Source organism: Rhinopithecus roxellana, chromosome 2, assembly GCF_007565055.1.
Source record: "Rhinopithecus roxellana isolate Shanxi Qingling chromosome 2, ASM756505v1, whole genome shotgun sequence".
NCBI classification, from domain to species: Eukaryota; Metazoa; Chordata; class Mammalia; order Primates; family Cercopithecidae; genus Rhinopithecus; species Rhinopithecus roxellana.
This window is the reverse complement of record NC_044550.1, coordinates 119,739,878-119,765,912: the sequence shown is the minus strand read 5'-3', so window position 1 is coordinate 119,765,912 and position 26,035 is coordinate 119,739,878. Positions and strand designations below refer to the sequence as shown.

Below are 26,035 nucleotides of genomic sequence, written 5' to 3'. Positions count from 1 at the left end.
CTTAGTTTATACCACAGCTAAGAATTAGAATTTTGAGTTTATTTTTCTCTTTCTTTATGCTATCTGGCATTGTTTGAAGTATGTGTGTCTTACGGTCAACTTGGTTCACATTCTACTACCTATAAGTTTATTCCTGAGAGATTCACTTTCAGTAGAAAGATAAAGCCAAATTTCTAGACATACAGAACTGAGGATAAAACCTCAACAGATAGTACATTTTCCAAAGTAAAAAGTATCTTAGTGGCCTGCCAGCCTTCATTAGGAATACTTCCGTACTGTAAGAAGTACTAAGATTTAAAAGAGTTAGTACAGAGAATGAGATACCAAGGAAATAATGATGAATGGCCTATTAGTTACAAATTATTTGACAGATACATTTATCAATGTGTACAGGCAGTTATTTGAATTCAATATTGCTATCAGGTTTATTATTCAAGCAATCATTATTGCTTACCCTTATTGTTCAAAGTAAAACTTCCCTTTCCAAACCAGATGGTAATCAAAATAAAAAATGGAAAAAATCTCTCAGTCTGTCAAGACTCAATTCAACTCTCAGGGTTTGTTTGTTTGTTTGTTTTGTAGTAAGTACTATCAGACCAAAGGAAAGAAAACAATTAGAGACCCACAGACTTTGATAAGAGAGAAGATTACATCTGATAACTGCAAGTGAACAACAGGGTATTTCAACCATTCTAAAACATTTATTTACACACAGTAAGATTACAGATAATCTATACTAGGTTATCTCAAAGCGTATTCCTTGGAATGTTTTTACCTTCCTCTCCCCAAAACAGAAAGAACCCCACGTCAAACAAAATTAGATGTATATCGCATATAACATCTCCCTTGTTAGTCACAATGTGCATCAAGGTATTAAAGGCTTTGAAATGTTAGGCTGTAAATAAGCCAACTAATCATAATCTATCCTGTTCAAATTAGACTTAAGAATTCCTTTTTAACTGTGTATTCCCAAGGAATGCATTTGGGAAATGTTTATCAGTACATTCTAATAATGCCCATGACGGTTTTCATTCCCTAGGAATAAAAGTTAAAAGTTATTTTTCACCACCGTTGCTATGCTATGAAGTAATGGTAATGACGATTTTGTTGTTGAATATTGGAGCAAAAAGTCATTAACATACATCTGAGATACTATTCATAAGAACTGAATATAAATTCCTGAAATGCTTTCCATAATGGAGAACTACAAATTTCCTGTTTATACTTTAGCTGGTCCAGCAACAAAAAGAACACGTTATCTTGAAAGTAAGTTGCATATTCATTTCTACCTAAAACGTGTGGGCACGTCAAATTTAAAATATGTTTTATAATAGATTATATCCAAGATCAATTTAGTAAAATGCATAAAATTATATGCATGTGGATATTTCTGTATAAATACCAGAAAAATGTGATTATATAGTCATTAAAAAGAAAAAAAATAACTTTCGTTATCTGACCCCAATGAGGACATTTAAAACAAAAAACTGTTTAGAAACACAATTACACAAACAAAAATAAACCTATATTAAAGTTAAACCATGTTCACTACCAATTTTTCAAATCCTAAATTTAAAAATAACTATGTCAAGAAAGTGTTTTAATATACATTGGAGCACAAGTAATATAGTTTACTGGTTGTTAAATAAAATTACTTCATTATACTACTGCTAGTGGAATAAAATTGACACACACAACTTGTACATGCAGGGAAAATACAACTTAATGTAAATAGATGGTTTCCAGCACATTCCTTTACTAGAATGTGGCCACCTGCCACAAAGTACACAAGCTCATGCACAAGATCAAGACGTTACATACAGCTAAGATCACAATGTCATGCATAGTACAACAGCGTGCCAGATTATCGTACCACAAATTGTGCGGATGTTCTCCCCCACCCCATGAGCCACTGCCAGCAGCTGCTGTGGAGCTTGGTTACCCATATCCGTGACATGAACGGTGTCCTTTGGAGAATCTTGTTCCCTGTGGCTGTAAGTATTCTTATTTTTATAATATTTTAATGATGCTTGCTATCAAAATGTTAAGTACAATACTGGAAATTATGAAAAAGTAGATTTTTTACAATACTAAGCAATTACATACATCTTATCTCAGGTACCTACTATAAGCATCACATATTTAAACATATCATCAAAACTAATTTAGTGCTCAGAGTTAAATGAACCCAAAATAATATATCTGATGACAGCGCTCCAGTGAGTGGGGAAAAAGAAAACAAAATACAATCTCCAAAAAGTACTGCCTAATTTTGAGCACTCAAAAAACTTGGCAAGAGTCATTCTAAAGTCTGGCTAAAGTATGACTCATACAGATATGTGCTATATAAGAACATTTATTAGGATAGATCTTTAACTTACATGATTTCAATTTTGAATACTTGACTTGGTAAACAATTAGCCAAGTTAACATTATTTATGTTAGTCAATGAAATAAAGTATAGAATATAGTCACTGAACTACTTCCCCTCCTTTCTCTGAACTTATTAAGTATATTGCAATGTCCTTGTTTTTCTATATATTTCCTAAGTGCATTCTGGTAACGACAGCATTTTCTTTTGCCATTAGGTAACACTTGCTAAATTACATGTTCATAAAAGCATAGAATCAGAATTTTGGAACCTTGAGACACATTGAGTGGCTCAGCTCTATTCCTCTTGGGAGTACTACATGGCCCTTTTAGAATGATAAATTCAGTGCTTCTGGAATATTCCAGAGTACCTTTAAATCAGGCCAGGGAGTGAAAAAAAAAGAAAATACAGCCAACTCTCAATAACAATGGAAGGTAGGATAGGTAAGTAAAATCTGAAGATCTAAAAATTTTATTTTAATTAATAACTTGAATCTCCTCTCTTAACATTTGACTTACAATTTTAAAAAATTATGTCAGATATAAAAATAACTTGAATTAGAGCTCTTTTCTCTGCCCCCTCTCCAAACACCCTAGAGGAGGTACTAATAAGAACTGTATAGTCTGATATTGGTAGCTGCAAAGATGAAAACCTATTTATATGTCTAGCTGTTCCAAATTAGATATTTAAACCTATACATAAAATATTTTAGTATATGAGGACCCATGCGTATTTTCATCTTTGTGTAAAAATGATTGCTTTATAATTTGTTTAAAAATTGGCATTCCTTTAGCAAAGAATGACTACTTACCATAATCAATATCAGCAGTCACATCCAACTTTTCTGACTTTGTAACAATCTACAACTTAGTACTTACCAGGTTACATTTCCCTTAGAATGTAACATTTGAAAGTGATATGAATTGAAGATGACAGTTTTACTCAACATCAGAATAATTCATGAGAGGAGCCAGCATGCCTTGATTAAATGGGCATAATAAGACCGGAGCTTAAAACAGCTGCCTCTCCTGATTCTTATGTACCATACAGTACAACACTGTAGCATTCTGCCTCAGTTTTCCTCCAGCAATCATCATTCAACTACCTGGACAGACTGATGCAAAATACGTATCTTTATTATGACTATTATTATGATCATTGAGACAGGGTCTCACTCTCACAGCTTATTGTACTCTTGACCTCTGGGGCTACATATCTTTATTATGATTATGATTATTATCATTGAGACAGGGTATCACTCTCACAGCTTACTGTACCCTTGACCTCTGGGGCTCAAGTAATGCTCCTACCTCAGCCTCCCAAGTAGCTGGGACCACAGGCATGCACCACAATGCCTAGCTAATTTTTTAAAAATTTTTTGTGGAGACAGGATCTCCCTATGTTGTCCAGGCTGGTCTCAAACTCTTGGGCTCAAGTGATCCGCCTGCCTCAGACTCCTGGAGTGCAGGCCACTATGCCTGGCCTGCAAAATATATATTTTATTATAAAGTTCATCATATGAACTGTTTTAATTAGCAACAAATAATGTTTAAGTCTAAATAAAGAATTAAGAATAACAAAGTCTCTATAACTGTGCCATTATTTGAATATGTAAGTGCAGTAGAATCTCTTATAAGAGCAGGTATGTCACAGTGCAGGATAAAAAAAGGGACATTCTTATGTTGCCATATATTTACATGGAAGATAACTGGGATTTGACCAAAAACAAGGTGAAAACAAGTATATTTCATAATAAAAGGCATTAGAAAAAAAGTGCGATAAAATGACAGTAACATTTAAGTTTACGATAAATAGTTTATCCATTTATTTGTCTTTCTGAAGAATGATCATTTGATTCTAAAAAGCAGTATTATATTGGTAAATGTGTAATTTGAACTTCTTATAAATCATTCTAATTTCATTAAGGTATTTGTTATTCATTGACAGTAACACCTCTTTAAATAGTGACGAAAGAAAAGAAACATCTGAATTTAAGTATTATACCTGGCTTTACAACATATATACTTTGTTATATTTCTGGAGATAAGACTTAACTGATAAGAAGTATATCAGTAATCCTTTGCAATGGCATTTTATTTTATTTTAAATTTATGCACCATAAAAATTTAACAAAAAATAAACTATATGTAAGTAAAAATCAATTGGTTAAAAAAATATATTATTGGTATTACTATATGCATACATATAAAATTGGTATTTTTGTTTAAGACTCAACTATTTTACATAGGAGAAACATTTCCCTAATTATAACAAAACTTAAGATAACTTTAGAAAATACTTGGCTGCATGATTTGAACTGTCGTTAATACCCCAACAACAAATAAAAAAAAGTTGGTTTTGAAAATTAGGTAAATTAAAATAATGCTGCAGATTAAATTTTTCCACAAAAAATAATGCATCCAAAAGTAGTAGTTCTGAGTGCTGTATAATTTTCACTTAGATTTCTAAGAATAAATCTGTAAGTATTTAAACATTTCTGAAAATCTGAACTTTTCCAGGACACAGTAAAATAAGAATAGGGAAAAAAAATCAGTGAAAAAGTTGTTTTCACATTTTGATCATGCTTACATGTTATGTTAAGAAAGAATTAAATAATTAATACAAAATTCTTCAATTTTATAACAATCTACAAATAGTTCCTATGTCAACATGGAATTACATTGTTAAAGGCATTATTTGAAGACAATGTTTTGATTTGTCAGAAAATAGAACAATGTCCTCAATGATTATCTTTGATAAAAGTAACCACTACTAAGGAAAAACAATAAACAGAAAAAAACTGCTACAGACAAAATCTGATGAACACACTGCGTTCTTACTATCAAATTTTTGTGCTCTCTACTTATAATATACTAATATTGTAATCAGGTCAGTAGAGGACTGAATATACATCATGGATGCTGCTACACAAAGTAAGCAGGTAGAAAGGTTAGAATGTGACATGGTAAGGCGAAGAAAAATGACTATGTCACATAGCAATAGTTTAAAATACTGGTTTTCTCAGTGATTAAAAAAGCATATTCAATGACTTTTTATTTTCCCTTCAGTTCATCATATTGGAAAGCTACAGCAAGATAGTAATACAGCTCACTGGATACAAATAGTCAAGTTCTTCACTAACCTCATCTGGGTTGGCGTTAAAGGTGAGGCTGCCTTCATCCAGCTGCATATACAATTTTCTAAAAGAAAATCCTAAAGGTGGGTTCTTATTGTATATGGAACAGTGACCCCAAGTGGATTTGCACAACCTGTAAAATCAGAGAAAATGAGACAAGAAAACATTACTACATTTAATTTCCTAAGTTAAATATGCATATACATGAAAAAATAGTAACATGAAATAAGATTGAATTTTATAGTTCTAAAGTTTAAAATTTTTAAGTTTGCACTTGTTTTCTATTTGTTTACTACAGTATGACAGATGTTTTAAATTTAGCAATTTTGACAGCATCTAATAAATGTGAGTTATAAAGATTAATAATATTCATGAGTACTATCTGAAGTTAAACATAAACTATCACAATAGTAGTAATAATAGCTAACATTTACTGAGTACTTACTAGATGTCAGACCCTATTTTAAGTATTTTAATTGTATTAGCTTGCCTAATCTTCACAACAATCATATGACGTTGGTGATACAGATAAGAAACACAGAGACAAAACAGTTACCCAAGATCATATGGCTAACATGTATAGATGCAGGATTTCAAACAATGAGTAATCCACAGCATGCAATTATTAACCAAGAATCTAAATAGGGTTTATTAACTAATCTATGTACTCTATTGTGAAATAAAACTAAATGGGAGGAAAAGATTGCTGGGCAGGGAAACAACTTTTGTTTTTCAAATAATAAATGTTACAATAGACAAATTAAACATAGAAATTGTTTGTAATGTCACAACTTGAATACATTCATCAAGCTGTGATGTTAAACATAGCTGTTTTTAAGATACTGCTTCAAAAACACTGGTTCTTTACTGTCAGAGCGATACATGATTGTTTAGAAATTCTATAAAACCTAAAATACTAACAGTTCATATCTCAAAACACACCGCAGATTGGGATAGTTGTTTCTAACTTCTTTACAGAGGCAATAGCTACTGTTATTTGAAAGCTAAAGTTTTATCTTATTATAATGCCTGGAAAATCTGGATATCTACCAAAGAGCCTTAAATATAAATGCATTATTCTAGAGACACAGAGAATACTGAAATTAAATTCTGATACAATTGTAATGAGTCTTTGTCTCAAAATTATCTCATTTGTCGTGTATTCAAAAGCACCTGCTACTTGTTGAGACAAATGAAACTTTACTTTCTTATATTCATTATTAGTTTCTGCCTCAAATTTCCTTCTTTTAATAAACACACAAAGTGCAGGGCAACAAGAAAAAGTTACTGTCTGAGCACATAACATCAACAATTGTGAGGACAAGCGGGTAAAATATCTAATTTAACATGAGACTATCCTCTTAGTAGTTGATTTATACTGCTGTATTATTTTTACCCACCAAATGAAATCACTGACTGAAAACTGTAAGTATAAAAAATTGTTTAGAATATTATCAATATTTTTTCAGTCTTATTAATCTAGTCCCAATAAAACTCTAAACTAGAGTTTTATTACTAAGCTAGGTGAAAACCGGAGAACTTCCCAACATCAATGAGTATTCAATACATCCAAAGTTGAAATTAAAACTAAGCCAGTCTTTAATTTCAAATAGAGGCAATTTATTATTAAGGAAAAAATCCAAGTATTATTAAAATAGGCATAATTATGGCAAACATTTCTTTCACAAATGAAAAATTCAGATTTAAACCTCAAATGAAGAATATATTCTGATTGACTTTCAGAAGACTAGAAATTAAACTTTTTAAAGAAGTTCAAATAAAGAAACAGAAATTAAGTTAGTGAGGAATACTAAAATGTAGAAAAGAGATTATAAAGAATGATCCAGTTTAAAAGTACTTTCATTTCCTCTTCTATTCACATGATTAAAAAAATTAATAACTTATTTATTTTAAAGACTCCTCTTTAATTTCCTCACATAATCCTTTCACTATGTCAAACAAATGAATAAAAGAATAACAAGATATGATATTGATGATTTTTATCTATTTAGAGGTTGAGAAAGGACCTATGTAACTTGTACTATAACTGTGTGACATCAGAAAACCTAACTTAGGAATGTCATTACTGAAAATATATTTTGACTAAAGTTTGCAATTTATTAAGTCTCAATTAGATTTCTAGTTTGAAATTACATGAAGTCTTAAAAAGATGTTTGTTTCTAGTTATATTCTATATTTTTATAAAGACTCACTTCAAGATAGTAAGACAAATAAACTTTGGTAAAGGACGCTAAAAGGTCTGAGATCCAATGATTCCATGTTTGGTAATATTCTTAGGCCAAAAAGTCATGTACCTATACTTTTTGTTGAAGTATATGATGCTATTGAAGGAGTAACTTAGGTTCAATAAAACAGATTCTATTCCAGCAAATGTTCTTAGATTTGTGGTTTTAATTCAAACTAGTACAATGTGAAAATTTACATAATCTACTTTAAGTTCAGCAAGTAAATAAAAACAACGGTTTGTCCCCTTGCTTTCTAATATTTGCCTATTTCATTTAAATGCTGGTTAGGAAAAAAAAGTAGATACAATTTTCACCAGTTAAATTTTATTCTAACAAGCACCTTTGAAGAAATATAGAATTGAGTAAAAATGTAAGGCTCTATATGAAGAAAATTAAAAACAGTAACATTTGAGGACTATTCATTGATTTTGAAGTCTGCCTATTCTTCAGATGGGATACCTATGGGAAGCACAAACTACACAGCATGTGAACACTCCAACTTTTAAATTAGAAATTCTCACTCCACAACTTTGCGGTATTTTTAGAATAAAGTGAGAGTTTCTGATTTATAATCAACTGACAGAGCCTGATTGGTAACCTCTCTTCTAACTGTAAAGTTGTTATTCTATTTTCTATTGTCCTCCTTTTCACAAGATCAAATTTGACTGTGATGCTAACTGTATATTTTTCCAGGTTTTAATAAAGAATATCTCAAAGTATAAGACCAAGTTTAAAGAAAATATTTTGTAATATATATTATTAAAAGAACATTTAAACATGATTATGTTTAGAGATACCTGAATTCAACATTGGTGGGTTTAACTTACCCTTGCCAGAGAAGTTCATCATTTGCAAGGTCCTGCCAAACACACGAAGCCAAGCAAAGGTCAGTTGCATTCAGGTAGGACAAGATGGTGAAGCTTAGCTCAGGAGGCAGCATTTCCAAATTAATGAATCCTTCCTGTTCTTTTGATTTCCTTGCCTTCAAAAGATGATATATGTCAATGCCTCCTTGGACTTGTTTACGATGATTGCTGTTAGAAATGTTGTTCGCAGCCATTCTCCTGCTCTGCTCTCTAGTGAGGTAGCCTTGCTCACTGTAGCCTTCTTGTTGTAGCTGCTGGTTTCTGACCACTCTCCACAACCCCTGACCCATCTGCAAGCCTGGGAAAAAGCCAGAATGTAATAAGGGTGACATTTAAAAAGTAACCCATTTTCCCCAGTGGTATAACAAATCTGATATGAAGCATTCATTTACCAGAATTAAAACTTCTCATTAAAACCTATTAAAACCAGAAGTATATTATTAAGAATAGCTGAAACATTGTAAGTGTAAATTTTGATAGACAAAGTTTCGGAATTACTTGGTTCCATCATCACCTTTATCCCAGTTTGCTAACTACTTTTAAAGTCCATAGGTGACATAATCATTTTTCACGTGGTAAGATTTAAAAGTTACTGATGTCCTTGATACTCTCACAAATTATAATTATGTGGACTTATGGGCCAGTATCAAATACAGCTCTGATCAGAGCGAAGACTCTAGTTAAAAGGCCTCCAGACCCTGCTTTTTATCACAATTCAGTCTAAGCTAAGCTAGCTCCTTTTAACCAAACTCCCAGATGCGTTAACAGCTGGGAAACAGGCTTTTAGTTTAATTCTTGCCAGTCTACACTTATGTTGTAGACTGTAATAAAATGTAACATAGGCCCTGAAGTCTAATTCAGAAACCTTATAAATTAGACACCTAGAACTCCAAGATAAATGCTCAGTAACAGTCTACTACTTAGTTTTGTTGTTGCCTTAAATTAAAAATTGTAATTTAGATAAATTTTCTAATTCTTCTCCACAAATCCCCATGGATTCTTCAGAAGTACCTGGGAAAAGTCACCAGAAGAAGGCGTGCTCCAGTCTCCCCACTACCATCTGGCCTCCCACCAAGGCATTCTACATTTGTCTGTTATGTATATTGACTTCCTCATGTACAAATGTATTAAAAAATTCCTAGATCTAGATTTGGCATTGCCTTTTAATAGCATTTCTAGGGCAAATAAAGTCATTCAGAACAACTAAATCTGAGTTCTTAATGAATACGAATAATTACTTTCACGATCTCTTTTTCAAACAAAATACTTTTGTTTTATCAACTCAAGTTGACTGCTAATACCTGTGTGTTTCAAAAACTTGGAAAAAATACTGACTTTCCCAAAAAATCATTAAAAGAGTCAAATAACTTTTATAGCATGACCTGAACTTAAAATATAATGTTTTTAATTAACTGTTTACAATAAGGACTAACAAAAACAAAAGCAAAAATCCCAAAGGACAAAAAACAAACCAACAGTGACTAGGTATCTTTTAATTAGAAATAATTTGAAAAGTGAGTGGAACTTCAAAGAATGTCAAAGACACTATTATTTTAGCATTTAAAAAGGTATGATCCACACATTTATTTACTAAACCATTGGCTATTGTTTGGATAATGGCCACTAAATTCGGTCATTTGCTGATTAAAGCAGAAAAAATAGTCCAAGATAATTTTTAACTCTTCCCCCACCTTATATTGTCCTGCTTGGAATCCCAGCAGCTTAAGCTATAAAGGTATGGTGGGGAGGTACAAAGAGAAGAAACTAATAATTTTAAAATGTAGGCATATTTGTTTTTGAAAAAAAGGCACAAAAGATAACCCTTCTCTCCCTACTACACACAACACCATGGTATTTCTTCCTAAATCAGTGATTAAGCTATAAATAAAATGCTTCAAAAAATACAGAATATCAAGAAAATAAAAAGCCACAGACCAGTAGAAAATCTTTGCAAAACACACATATGATAAAAAGACTGTGTATCCAAAAAAGGTAAAGAACTCTTTCTTTTTTAGTTCATTATTTTTTCAAAATATACTTTAACTTCTAGGTACATGTGCACAATGTGCAGGTTACATACATATACATGTGCCATGTTGGTGTGCTGCACCCATTAACTCATCATTTACATTAGGTATATCTCCTACTGCTATCCCTCCTCCCCCTCCCCCACAATAGGACCCGGTGAGTGATGATCCCTTCCCTGTGTCCAAGTGATCTCATTGTTCAGTTCCCACCTATGAGTGAGAACATGCGGTGTTTGGTTTTCTGTTCTTGCGATAGTTTGCAGAGAATGATGGTTTCCAGCTGCATCCATGTTCCTACAAAAGACACAAACTCATCCTTTTTTTATGGCTGCATAGTATTCCATGGTGTATATGTGCCACATTTTCTTAATTCAGTCTGTCACTGATGGACATTTGGGTTGATTCCAAGTCTTTGCTATTGTGAATAATGCCACAATAAACATACGTGTTCATGTGTCTTTTTAGCAGCATGACTTATAATCCTTTGGGTATATCCCCAGTAATGGGACTGCTGGGTCAAATGGTATTTCTAGTTCTGGATCCTTGAGGAATCGCCACATTGTTTTCCACAATGGTTGAACTAGTTTACAGTCCCACCAACAGTGTAAAAGTGTTCCTATTTCTCCATATCCTCCCCAGCACCTGTTGTTTCTTAACTTTTTAATGATTGCCATTCTAACTAGTGTGAGATGGTATCTCATTGTAATTTGCATTTCTTTGTATCTCAAAGATTTGCATTTCTTTGATGGCGAGTGATGATGAGCATTTTTTCATGTGTCTGTTGGCTGTATGAATGTCTTCTTTTGAGAAGTGTCTGTTCATATCCTTTGCCCACTTTTTGATGGGGTTGTTTGTTTTTTTCTTGTAAAATTGATTGAGTCCTGTATAGGTTCTGAATATTAGCCCTTTGTCAGATGAGTAGATTGCAAAAATTTTCTCCCATTCTGTAGGTTGCCTGTTCACTCTGATGGTAGTTTCTTTTGCTGTGCAGAAGCTCTTTAGTTTAATTAGATCCCATTGGTCAGTTTTGGCTTTTGTTGCTGTTGCTTTTGGTGTTTTAGACATGAAGTTCTTGCCCATGCCTATGTCCTGAATGGTATTACCTAGGTTTTCTTCTAGGGTTTTTATGGTTTTAGGTCTAACATTTGAGTCTCTAATCCATCTTGAATTAATTTTCGTATAAGGAGTAAGGAAAGGATCCAGTTTCAGCTTTCTACTTATGGCTAGCCAATTTTCCCAGCACCATTTATTGAATAGGGAATCCTTTCCCCATTTCTTGTTTTTGTCAGGTTTGTCAAAGATCAGATGGCTGTAGATGTGTGGTATTATTTCTGAGGGCTCTGTTCTGTTCCATTGGTCTATATCTCTGTTTTGGTACCAGTGCCATGCTGTTTTGGTTACTGTAGCCTTGTAGTATAGTTTAAAGTCAGGTAGCATGATGCCTCCAGCTTTGTTCTTTTGGCTTAGGATTGTCTTGGCAATGTGGGGTCTTTTTTGGTTCCATATGAACTTTAAAGCAGATTTTTCCAATTCTGTGAAGAAAGTATTGGTAGCTTAATGGGGATGGCACAATATTGATTCTTCATATCCATGAGCATGGTATGTTCTTCCATTTGTGTCCTGTTTTATTTCACTGAGCAGTGGTTTGTAGTTCTCCTTGAAGAGGTCCTTTAAATCCCTTGTAAGTTGGACTCCTAGGTGTTTTATTCTCTTTGAAGCTATTGTGAATGGAAGTTCATTTATGATTTGGCTCTCTGTTTGTCTGTTACTGGTGTATAAGAATGCTTGTGATTTTTGCACATTGATTTTGTATCCTGAGACTTTGCTGAAGTTGCTTATCAGCTTAAGGAGATTTTGGGCTGAGACAATGGGGTTTTCTAAATATACAATCATGTCATCTGCAAACAGGGACAATTTGACTTCTTCTTTTCCTAACTGAATACCCTTGATTTCTTTCTCTTGCCTGATTGCCCTAGCCAAAACTTCCAACATTATGTTGAATAGGAGTGGTGAGAGAGGGCATCCCTGTCTTGTGACAGTTTTCAAAAGGAATGCTTCCAGGTTTTTCCCATTCAGTATGATATTGGCTGTGGGTTTGTCATAAATAGTCCTTATTATTTTGCGATACGTTCCATCAATACCTAGTTTATTGAGAGTTTTTAGCATGAAGGGCTGTTGAATTTTGTCAAAGGCCTTTTCTGCATCTATTGAGATAATCTCTGCATGTGAGATGGGTCTCCTGAATACAGCAGACTGATGGGTCTTGACTCTTTATCCAGTTTGCCAGTCTGTGTCTTTTAATTGGAGCATTTAGTCCATTTACATTTAAGGTTAATATTGTTATGTGTGAACTTGATCCTGTCATTATGATATTAACTGGTTATTTTGCTCGTTAGTTGATGCAGTTTCTTCCTAGCCTTGATGGTCTTTACATTTTGGCATGTTGTGGTTTTTGTCTCTGGTTCTGTTTATATGCTGGATTACGTTTATTGATTTGCATATGATGAACCAGTCTTGCATCCCAGGGATGAAGCCCACTTGATCATGGTGGATAAGCTTTTTGATGTGCTGTTGGATTCGGTTTGCCTGTATTTTATTGAGGATTTTTGCATCGATGTTCATTAGGGATATTGGTCTAAAATTCTCTATTTTTGTTGTATCTCTGTCAGGCTTTGGTATCAGGATGATGTTGGCCTCGTAAAATGAGTTAGCGACGGATTCCCTCTTTTTCTATTGCTTGGAATAGTTTCAGAAGGAATGGTACCAACTCCTCCTTGTACCTCTGGTAGAATTCGGTTGTGAATCCGTCTGATCATGGACTTTTTTTGGTTGGTAGGCTATTAATTATTGCCACAATTTCAGAGCCTGCTATTGGTCTATTCAAGGATTCAACTTCTTTCTGGTTTAGTCTTGGGAGAGTGTAAGTGTCCAGGAAATTATCCATTTCTTCTAGGTTTTCTAGTTTATTTGCACAGAGGTGTTTATAGTATTCTCTGATGGTAGTTTGTATTTCTGTGGGGTCGATGGTGATATCCCCTTTATTATTTTTTATTGCGTCTATTTGATTCTTCTCTCTTTTCCTCTTTATTAGTCTTGCTAGTGGTCTATCAATTTTGTTGATTGTTTCAAAAAACCAGCTCCTATATTCATTGATTTTTTGGAGGGTGTTTCTGTCTCTATCTCCTTCAGTTCTGCTCTGATCTTAGTTATTTCTTGCCTTCTGCTAGCTTTTGAATGTGTTTGCTCTTGCGTCTCTAGTTCTTTAAATTGTGATGTTAGGGTGTCAATTTCAGATCTTTCCTATTTTCTCTTGTGGGCATTTAGTGCTATAAATTTCCCTCTACACACTGCTTTAAATGTGTCCCAGAGATTCCGGTATGTTGTATCTTTGTTCTCATTGGTTTCAAAGAACATCTTTATTTCTGCCTTCATTTTGTTATGTACCCAGCAGTCATTCAGGAGCAGGTTGTTCAGTTTCCATGTAATTGAGCGGTTTTGATTGAGTTTCTTAGTCCTGAGTTCTAGTTTGATTGCACTGTGGTCTGAGAGATAGTTTGTCATAATTTCTGTTCTTGTACATTTGCTGAGGAGTGCTTTACTTCCAACTATGTGGTCAATTTTGGAATAAGTGCGATGTGGCGCTGAGATGAATGTATATTCTGTTGATTTGGGGTGGAGAGTTCTGTAGATGTCTATTAGGTCCGCTTGGTGCAGAGATGAGTTCAATTCCTGGATATCCTTGTTAACTTTCTGTCTCGTTGATCTGTCTAATGCAGACAGTGGGCTGTTGAAGTCTCCCATTATTATTGTATGGGAGTCTAAATCTCTTTGTAAGTCTCTAAGGACTTGCTTTATGAATCTGGGTTCTCCTGTATTGGGTGCATATATATTTAGGATAGTTAGCTCTTCCTGATGAATTGATCCCATTACCATTATGTAATGGCCTTCTTTGTCTCTTTTGATTTTTGATGGTTTAAAGTCTGTTTTATCAGAGACTAGGATTGCAATCCCTGCTTTTTTTTGTTTTCCGTTTACTTGGTAGATCTTCCTCCATCCCTTTATTTTGAGCCTACGTGTGTCTCTGCATGTGAGATGGGTCTCCTGAATACAGCAAACTGATGGGTCTTGGCTCTTTATCCAATTTGCCAGTCTGTGTCTTTTAATTGGACCGTTTAGTCCATTTACATTTAAGGTTAATATTGTTATGTGTTAATTTGATCCTGTCATTATGATATTAGCTGGTTATTTTGCTCGCTAGTTGATGCAGTTTCTTCCTAGCATTGATGAACTTTACCTTTTGACATGTTTTTGCAATGGCTGGTACCTGTTGTTCCTTTCCACGTTTAGTGCTTCCTTCAGGATCCCTTGTAGGGCAGGCCTGGTGGTGACAAAATCTCTAACATTTGCTTGTCTGTAAAGGATTTTATTTCTCCTTCACTTATGAAACTTAGTTTGGTTGGATATGAAATTCTGGGTTTAAAATTCTTTTCTTTAAGAATGTTGAATATTGGCCCCCTCTCTCTTCTGACTTGGAGAGCTTCTGCCAAGAGATCTGCTGTTAGTCTGATGGGCTTCCCTTTGTGGGTAACCCGACCTTTCTCTCTGGCTGCCCTTAACATTTTTTCCCTCATTTCAACTTTGGTGAATCTGACAATTATGTGTCTTGGAGTTGCTCTTCTGGAGGAGTATCTTTGTGGCGTTCTCTGTATTTCCTGAATTTGAATGTCGGAATGCCTTTTTAGGTTAGGGAAGTTCTCCCTGGATGATATCCTGCAGAGTGTTTTCCAAGTTGGTTCCATTTTCCCCATCACTTTCAGGCACACCAATCAGACGTAGATTTGGTCTTTTCACATAATCCCATGTTTCTTGGAGGCTTTGTTCATTTCTTTTTACTCTTTTTTCTCTCTACTTCTCTTCTCACTTCATTTCATTCATTTGATCTTGAATCGCTGATACTCTTTCTTCCAGTTGATCGAGTCAGTTACTGAAGCTTGTGCATTTGTCACGTAGTTCTTGTGTTATGGTTTTCATCTCTATCAGTTCTTTCAAGGTCTTCTCTGCATTGATTATTCTAGTTATCCACTCATCCATTCTTTTTTCAAGGTTTTTAGTTTCTTTGCGCTGGTTATATAGTTCCTCCTTTAGCTCTGAGAAGTTTGATCAACTGAAGCCTTCTCTCAACTCGTCAAAGTCATTCTCCATCCAGCTTTGTTCCGTTGCTGGCGATGAGCTGTGTTCCCTTGGAGGGGGAGATGCGCTCTGATTTTTTAATTTCCAGCTTTTCTGCACTGCTTTTTCCCCATCTTTGTGGTTTTATCTGCCTTTGGTCTTTGATGATGGTGACGTACTGATGGGGTTTTGGTGTGGGTGTCCTTTCTGTTTGTTAGTTTTCCTTCTCACAGTCAGGACCTTCAGCTGCAGGACTGTTGGAGTTTATTTGAGGTCCACTCCAGAGCCTGTTTGCCTGGGTATCAGCAGTGGAGGCTGCAGAAGATAGAATATTGCTGAACAGTGAGTGTTGCTGTCTGATTCTTGCTCTGGAAGCTTCGTCTCAGGGGTGTACCCCGCCGTGTGAGGTGTGAGGCGTCGGTCTGCACCTAGTGGGTGATGTCTCCTAGTTAGGCTACTCAGGGGTCAGGGACCCACTTGAGCAGGCAGTCTGTCTGTTCTCAGATCTCAACCTCCGTGCTGGGAGATCCACTGCTCTCTTCAAAGCTGTCAGACGGGCATTTACCTCTGCTGAGGTTTCTGCTGCTTTTTGTTTAGCTATGCCCTGTCCCCAGAGGAGGAGTCTACAGAGGCAGGCTCGCCTCCTTGAGCTGTGGTGGGCTCCACCCATTTCAAGCTTCCCAGTGGCTTTGTTTACCTACTTAAGCCTCAGCAATGGCGGGCGCCCCTCCCCCAGCTTCGCTGCCACCTTGCAGTTAGATCTCAGACTGCTGTGCTAGCAATGAGGGAGGCTCTGTGGGCGTGGGACCCTCTGGGCCAGGTGTGGGATATAATCTCCTGGTGTGCCGTCTGCTAAGACCCTTGGTAAAGCGCAGTATTAGGGTGGGAGTTACCCGATTTTCCAGGTGTTGTGTGTCTCAATTTCCTTTGGCTAGGAAAAGAAATTGCACCCGTGGACCAGTGCCAGCTGTCTGACACGCCCCAGTGAGATGAACCAGGTACCTCACTGGGTGAAAATGCAAAAATCACCCATCTTCTCTGTTGCTCATGCTGGGAGCTGGAGGCTGGAGCTGTTCCTATTCAGTAAAGAACTCTTAAACCTTAGCAATAAGAAAACAATCCACTTTAAAAAATGAACAAAAGAGCTGAATAGACACCTCATCAAAGAAAATATACAATGGCAAATAAGCATATGAAAAGATGCTCAACATCGTATGTTGTGAGGGAATTGAAAATAAAGTAACAATGAGATAATACTACACACCCATTAAAAGAGTATACCCAAAAGAGTGACAATTCCAAATGCTGGCAAGGATGTAAGAATGCAAAATGATACAACCACTTTGGAAGACAGGTAGTTTCTTTAAAAATTAAACATTCTTTGTACAATTCAGTTTTAGCACTCCTTGGTATTTATATAAATAAAAGTTTATGTCCACACAAAAACCTACATGTGAATGTTTAAGGCAGTTTTGGTAATTAATTTTCAAAATCTGTAAGCAACTATGATGTACTTCATTATGAGAATGTATAAATAAGCTGTGGTACAGTATATCTATCCAATTGAAAACTATTTAGCACTAAAAAGAAATGAGTTATCAAGGAATGAAAAGACATGGAGGAACCTTAAGTGCCTAATACTAATGTTAACTAAAAGAAGCAAATCTAAAGAAGTTCCTTACTTTATGATTCTAATTATAAGATATTCTGGAAAAGTCAAAACCATGGAGACAGTAGAAATGATTAACGTACAAAAAATAGAGAATGTCAACAAAAATTACAAGTTTTATATTTAATTACATTACAACATAAGTACAACCTAATTTTGACAGAAATTGAACATTTTAAGTCTACTAATCATAAAGAAAAGTATTTTATTTTCACCATGGTTATTCCTCTGTTTAAGTCAGCAAGAAAATATCTAGAAATCACGTTAATTGCTGAGCTCACCTCGCAGAGCTGTTATTTTAAAGTATCTGAAGTCTCAATATTTAAAGCATTTATTAACAATTTCAGTCTATTTTCCTACAGAATCTTTCTAGTGGCATATGGTGAAGCAGCTGTTGCTACTCTTAGGCCTGTTGCTAGGGAACAAAGAATCAGGGTGATTTCCCTAGGCTCTGGACTTTAATGGAGATCACTTAAATTGATCACACTGGGCTGGGCGGGGTGGCTTAAGCCTGTAATCCCAGCACTTTGGGAGGCTGAGACGGGCGGATCACGAGGTCAGCATATGGAGACCATCCTGGCTAACACGGTGAAACCCCGTCTCTACTAAAAAATACAAAAATCTAGCCGGGCAAGGTGGCGGTGCCTGTAGTCCCAGCTACTTGGGAAGCTGAGGCAGGAGAATGGCTTAAACCCGGGAGGCGGAGCTTGCAGTGAGCTGAGATCCGGCCACTGCACTCCAGCCTGGGCGACAGAGCAAGACTCCGTCTCAAAAAAAAAAATAATAATAATAAAATAAAATAAATTGATCACACTGGATAATGTGATTCAGAAAACATCCAGCAGGTAGAAAGAGGTAAAGCCAGCAGCTGATTCTTTAAAAAACTAATAATTAATAATGAGGAGGTTGGAGGGTTGAGGCTCATGTATACATAGTTCAGACAAAGAAAACTGCAAGATTATACCTTATTTTCTGTATTCCTACTGCTAAACAATGCTGAAAATTGTCCCCTTGGGACTTTCATTTCCCTTTAAAGCAGTTCTTGATCCTGGGTAAAAACACAATAATGATAAAGCACTCTAAGAAAGAGTAATATAATGAGTTTAGCATTTGGAGAAAGAAAAGGGGGTCTATAGTGTTCTGCCCCCATTCTCTATCTTCCTTAGCGTAATAGGGATGTGAAACATGGGTGTAACTGTCAGAAAAGCTTTAAAACTCTCAAAATGACATGACATCCATTGTATAAACTATAAAGCAAGTCATGGAGGGAGTATAGTGGTATGGATTTTGAAGTCAGACAGACCTGAGTTTAAATCCTGACTTTACTAGTTATTACTTACAGGACCTTGGGAAAGTTACTTGACTACCCTGAGCTTTGGTTTCTTCATGTACAATGCAAAAAAATAATAATGATAAAAATATCTATAGCTCAAAAAGCTATTGTGTTAAATAAGATAATGTACATAAAGTTCATTTCATGGCTAACAGTCAACTAACAGTCAATATGTTAGATATTACTTTCACAAGCATATTTTCATCAAGTGAAAGTAAGCACTTTCATAAAGCTTACTTAATGATACTTCAACTGTTCTGATGTTCTGCCTGTTGAATAAGCTTATTTATTCATGTTGCTACTTGTACAGCTTTGTAGGGCCTCTACATGCAATTCGCCTCCTTTAGTTATTTCATATTTTGACCATGTCTTTATTTTTATCTTCTTGTAAATGTAATTCTTTTATATCAATGACCCAGCAACAACAACAAAAAACTCTAGAAAACAAAAAAGGCTGTGTTGTCTTTCACAAAAAATTTTAAAACTCAGCATGCCTGAGGATGTTGTCGAAGCAGTGTGATGAAATCGGTCTTTGTGTTATTGTTAATGATTGGTCAAGATGTGGCTAGGTGTGGTGACTCACGCCTGCAATCCCAGCACTTTGAGAAGCTGAGGCAGGAGGACTGCTTGAGACCAAGAGTTCAAGACCAGACAGGGCAAAATAGACCCCGTTTCCACAAAATACAAAAAATGTTAGCTAGGTGCGATGGTGCATACCTGTAGTCCTATCCACTCAGGAGTCTGAGGCAGGAAGATCACTTGAACTTAGGAGTTTGAGGTTATAGTGAGCTATGATCACACCACTGCACTCCAACCTGAGTGACAGAGTGAGAAACTGTCTCTAAAAAAAATTAAAATTAAAAATTAAAAAAAAATAAGCTGTCAACACTAGCTCTAAAAGAGATGTAGAATATGATGCAGTTTCATGCTGGGTTCTTCTATGATTTCAAACTCTTAAAAATAATGTTTAGACTGAACCAATTAAAACTTAATTTCAAAGTATAAAGTCTTCAGATTTGTCTTAAAAGTTTCAATAATATCTTGTTATAAAGATTTTAAAACTGAAACATAATATTATAAAGGATATAGTACCATCCTGTCGCTTGCAGAAATTGTTAGGTAAAAAAAATCAGCTGCAATGTGGAATCACTGAATACGCAAAAAGTTTCAAATTGAAAAAGAATTCAATACAAAAGAAGTTTCTGTATTTGAAATCACTAGTTTTGGTGTAAATATGGATTTTGTGATGAAACTACAGCTTTATTTGTTCACTCAAAATAGGCGGAGAAAATAGATATTTATTTCTTTGAAAAAATATTTACTCTTCTAAGAACATAATTAATCTATGTTAGTCTGTCTCACATAGAAACAAAAGAAATACGGTGCTTCTTATTATTCATGGCAATTATGTTCTTTAAAGTTTCTGCAAACACTGAATTAGCAATACTGAAACATTGTTCCTAGGGAATTACACGGTTAGGTTACTGTAAGCCTCTGTTCACAATATTTTCATTAACTGATCAATACATAACCTTATTTTATGTGTGTTTCTGCTGAAAGACATTTAATATATATTGCTAATTCATTAACTATGAACTCATGGCCAACAGCACTATAACTCAGGCTTGAATGAGGCTTATCTAACATGTATTTTCTCCATAAGGCACAACACTTAGGAAAACTAGACAAGACTTCTGCCTTCTGCACTAAGCTTAGGGGCCGTCTTTTTTTTTTTTTTTGGAGATGGAGTCTCACTCTGTGGCCCAGGTTGGAGTGCAGTGGCGCACTGCAAGCTCCGCCTCCCAGGTTCTCCTGCCTCTGCCTCCGGAGTAGCTGGGACCACAGATGCCCGCTATCACGCCCGGCTAATTTTTTTTTTGTATTTTTATTAGAGATGGTGTTTTACCATGTTAGCCAGGATAGTCTTGATCTCCTGACCTCATGATACACCTGCCCTGGCCTCCCAAAGTGCTGGGATTACAGGTGTGAGCCACCTCGCCCGGCCAGGGGCCATTTTAAACACTAAAACCACCAAGAAAAAGCATGTGGGAAATGTGGCATTAAACAAGCCACAAAAAGGACACTTGTTTATAATGAGAGCTAAGATAAGGCGGCAGAGCCTTGCCTTCAACTTCAGCTGTGAAAGTGCACCTTGAACAACACATTTTTTCCAGCTCTTGTGCATGTTTGCTAAAGGCTGTAGAAGCAATAGGAGTACTCCTTTGAGAGATACAAATAAATTTTAGTGAGTAGGTAAATTCACCAATACAAAATTATAAATAATGAAGATCAACCGTAATTAATACAATTCAAGGTGTCCCATGCCTTTTCTTCCAAATTTGAATTTATTTTGTTCAAAGTTTCTTTATCATGTTGAGAGGATCTATAAAACTCTTTCTAAGGAGCTTCCAAATAAAACCAAACATATTTTTTCTTGGTCTACAAACAAAGAAACATGACTTCATTATTTGTTATCTGACAGAAGTAAACAAAAATTTCATAATTACTTAGATCACAGAAGAGAAATCATGCTACAAAAAAAAATTCTCCATAAGATTTCACAGTTGAAACTCTTCCTTTCCGAGGATACAAAAACAAACAAACAAAAAAAAAAAATGGGGGAAAAAATCCCAAAGCAATCACAACTGTACATTTTCTCCTTATTTTTCAGAATGGTAATAAAACGCGGCCAGGAGTGGTGGCTCACGTCTGTAATCTCAGCACTTTGGGAGGCTGAGGCGGGCAGATCACTTGAGGTCAGGAGTTCCAGACTGGCCTGTCCAACATGGTGAACCCCATCTCCACTAAAAATACACAAATTAGCCTGGCATCGTGGCGCATGCCTGTAATCCCAGCTACTGGGAAGACTGAGGCAGGAGAATCACTTGAACCCGGGAGGCAGAGCTTGCAGTGAGCTGAGAATGTGGCACTCCAGCCTGGGCAACAGAGTGAGACTCTTGTCTCAAAAAAAAAAAAGAAAAGAAAAAAAAAAAAGAATAGTAATAAAATGAATACTTACTACTGAAGATTTAGATACTATTTAGTAAACGTAAATTGATAATTTCCAGCGAATGATTAGCACAAAATAAAATAAATCAGAGCTCCTTTACAGATTGGATGGAGCATCAAATGAAGCAACAGCCAAATAGGCAAACAAACATGATCCCAGAATTTCTACTCCCTGAAATTATGCAAATATGACTATCAATTAATTACAGTCATTTTAATACAGCAGTCAATTAACGCTCCTTTTGTCTCAGAGCTATTGTATACTGTTTCGGTTTAAGGATAAAATATTCATGTTCAATTCTGTACTGCCTGCAAATACACTCAGGGAACATGGTAGTGAACAGTAAACTTAGAAGCCTGACACAAATGGGTACTGAATGGCTACTGAATGTGGACTGGCAACCAGACTGTGTGATCTTGAACACTCAGTGGTACTGTGTATAAACGTGTCACATTAGCGAAGACAGAGCTATTTTATTAAATTAATCTCGTGTATAAGCATTTCATATTTTGGTTTATTATCACAGCTTACATTTCAAACTTAACTTTCTATTCCTAAAGTCCTATGCTGCTGTGGCACAGTAGCTGGGAAGACATAAATGGAAAGTATATGATTTTAGGAAGAGTCCAGCATTATTATAAAATAATGTCTTTGAGAGGTACTTATCTAGAAGACTGCATAAAGTTTCCTACTTTTATACAGCAAACAGCCACTGTCACCCCTATATGATCTGTTGTACTCCCACCTGATAACATTTCAGTAAAGTTATATCTAGGATTACTAAACATATATGGTGTTTTTCTTTCTACGAAAGCTCTTTTGGTATTACATAGCTTACATTTAATATGCTAAATTTCAAAATCATTTTTATTCATGCTCATGTCTTAGGAATAGTGTTTTTTTTTTTTTTTTTTTTTTTTTTTTTTTTTTTTTTTTTTTGAGACAAAGTCTCTTTCTTGTCCCCCAGGCTGGAGTGCAATGGTGTGATCTCGGCTCACTGCAACCTCTGCTTCCTGGGTTCAAGCAATTATCCTGTCTCAGCCTCCTGAGTAGCTGGGATTACAGGCGCCTGCCACCACGCCCGGCTAATTTTCGTATTTTTAGTAGAGATGGGGTTTCACCATGTTGGCCAGGATGGTCTACGAACTCCTGACCTCAGGTGATCTGCCCGCCTTGGCCTCCGAGGAATAGGTTTTAAACTAATATTGGGATAAGTATAAATGGTAGGGTATCATCTCATTAACATGCTTTGCAATTTGTAAGATATCATTTGGACAGGAGACAGAAGAAACAATTTTTGGACTCACTTCTGAAATACTCTTTTAAGGAAATTTTTCGGAAAAAACCTCAACCTTGGTTGGATTCTTGTAAGATGGAGCACATATATTTATCACCTCTCTCTCCCATAAAATGACAGAGGGAAAAAAAATGGTAGAAACTACAACAAAAAGAAAACGAAAACAGGACAGTCATGAACATGAGATTTCAACATATTTCTGCAACATGAAAAGTAGAAGGAGGAGTGGCTACTAATGAAGCCATGTAGATAAAGACGGAGGACAGTCTGGAATCATACAGAGAGGGAAGCAGAAGCTTACGTACCTTGCAGAAACCTTGAGAGGCTTGGCACTCCAAAACAGAGGATACGGAAGAGAGAAATTCAGAGTGAAATGAGCAAAAGAATCAGGATATTAACATCTCTGGGTCATTGTTTCCTTCCCTACACAATACCAATAAAAATATCCCCCTTGTATGATTTTTATGAGAATTAAATGAAATAATGTGCATATGTATCTGTAAAAATGGACCACAACCTCTCCCCTCAACACACATATATCACATAGCTAGAAAGATTTGGTATGCATCCCAATCCCTTTCCCTCACCCAGGCAAAATGAAGAAGCATTTTTGCTACAGAAATTGAATGACATTAGAGAAAACCTCTCTGCCACCACCCTCCTTACATTTACTATTGGCCCAGCATAATGGCTGTCAAACCAATCATCTCAAAGCAAGAAATATGGTGCAGAAATCTCTAAGTCACCTTTTATTGCTTCAAAGATCCAATACTTAAGCATTAAAATGTGGCTGAAGCACTTGCATAGCAATTACTTGATTTATTTTTCTTGATTTCATCTGGCAACTCATCAATAAAAGTTAATTTTAACCTTAATTTAAGTAGATATAATTATAAAATATTATACTCTATATATTACATCTTTGGGGGATTTACCTATAGGAGGTACTCATCAAAGTTCTGCTATACACAAATACGGTGAAAAAGTGCATCTTCTTCTCAACTTGTACCTTTCCAGTTTACTTCGGACCCCCTTAGGGGCTACCAAGAAACTCCTAAGGTAGTGTTTCTTCAACTTGGATTACGAGTGTTCAGTGAACTAATAGCAAATCAAAAAAAAAAAAAGCAATGGGATAATGTCAAAAGGACATTAGGAGCTAATTTGAAGGTGGCTCCTATTGGCCAAACCTGGAACATCAAAATAAAAATGACAGTAATGAATTAATTGTCCCTTAGCATTTGCAGTAGACTGGTTCCAGGATCACCCCCTCATGTCACCTCCCCCAGATACCAAAATCCACGGATGCTCAAGTCCCTTGTATAAAATGGCATAGTATACATCCTCCTGTGTACTTTAAATCATCTCTAGATCACTTATAACATCCAGTAAGATGTAAATGCTATGTAGATAGTTGTTATACTGTATTCTAAAATTTGTATTATTATTTATTGTTGTATTGTTACTTTCTATTTTTTCCAAATATTTTCAATTGTGGTCGAATGACACTGTGGATGCAGATCCACAAATACTGAGGAAAAACTGTATAATCCATTACATAAAAAAAGAATCTGTGAGTCTACACTGATGATGATCAATAGAAACATAAAGGAGAAGGAAAGCTCTTTTTTAGAGTAGAATTCTAATTAAAGAAGATAGAATAATGTAGTTAGAAAAATTATCATTTTACCATCAGAGAAAAGATAGTTTAGTCAAGAATTGTCAATGGATGTTGCTGAATCTGGAGTTTGACAAAGAATGGAATACTTACAGAATCCCAAAGTATCTTCCCACATATCAGTCATTAATTACAAGAAAAAATTAAGAAATAAGACAAAACCTTAACCAAATGATGAAAATTAACATTTACAAATAAGAGGCAAATGCACATCATGTGCCTCTAGATGTGATGCCCTGAGGATACAACATCATTATACAGTATTCCAGTCAAAAATCCATAATCTGAATTTAATAGGGAATATACTCAACAGGCAGTCTGTAAAATAACGGAATCTTTTCCTTCAAAAATGCCAATGCCGGGCTGGGAATGGTGGTTCATGCCTCTAATCCCAGTGCTTTGGGAGAGCAAGGCTGAGAGAATTGCTTGAGGCCAGCCCAGGCAACATAGCAAGACCATCTCTATAAAAAATTAAAAGATTAGATGAGTGTGGTGGCACATGCCTGTAGTCCTACCTACTTAGGCGGCTGAGGCAAGAGGATCATTTGAGGCCAGGAATTGGAGGTTCCAGTGAACTAAGATTACACTACTGCACTCCAGCCTGAGTGATGGAGCAAAACTCTGTTCCTAAAAAATAAATCAATAATGCCAATGTCATAAAAGTTTAAAAAAAAAAAAAAAGAAAGAAGAAAAAAGGTGGAAGAACAGTTTTGGATTAAAGGAGGCTACAAAAAATACCACCGAAATGCAGTATGTCAACAGGATTGGAAAAAAATTGCTATGTAGCACATTATTGAGATAAATAAGAAACTAGACATATGGGCTGAAGATTGGATAAAAATATGGTATCACAGTATCAGTGTTAAATTTTCTAAACTTGATAACTGTGAAATGGCTATACAGAAGTATATTCTCGTTCTTTGTAACACACACTGAAGTGTGATGGTGTGACATATGCAACCTGCTCCAAAATGGTTCAGCAAAACAGTAACGTCTATGTCTATACAGATGGAACAATAAGGTAATGTGGCAAAATGTTAAGCGTTTGTAAACCTGGCTAAAAAGTATTTGAGGGTTATTTTTATTCCTCTAACAATCTTTTCTGTAACTACAAATCTCCTAGCTGTGGAATCCAGGTATGTAAATTTGAAAAAGATGTGTGTTTGAGTTTATGTACTCAGTTTAAGAATTATTACCTTAGGGCTCAGTGTAATACAGACTGAATACCATTACTAA

The 26,035-nt window shown here is 35.5% G+C and overlaps 1 protein-coding gene across 1 annotated transcript in view; it reads right to left on the bottom strand.

Moving 5' to 3' along the window:
- The window catches only part of FBXO8 (F-box protein 8), a 55,477-nt gene that overhangs the window by 18,214 nt on the left and 11,228 nt on the right, over positions 1-26,035 (bottom strand). Inside the window, exons 2-3 of the mRNA XM_010360727.2 lie at positions 8,581-8,917; positions 5,514-5,640 (exon numbers count right to left, since the gene is read on the bottom strand). Coding sequence (XP_010359029.2) covers positions 5,514-5,640; positions 8,581-8,909 — 456 coding nt within the window. The 5' untranslated portion in view covers positions 8,910-8,917. The remainder of the gene's footprint in view (positions 1-5,513; positions 5,641-8,580; positions 8,918-26,035) is intronic.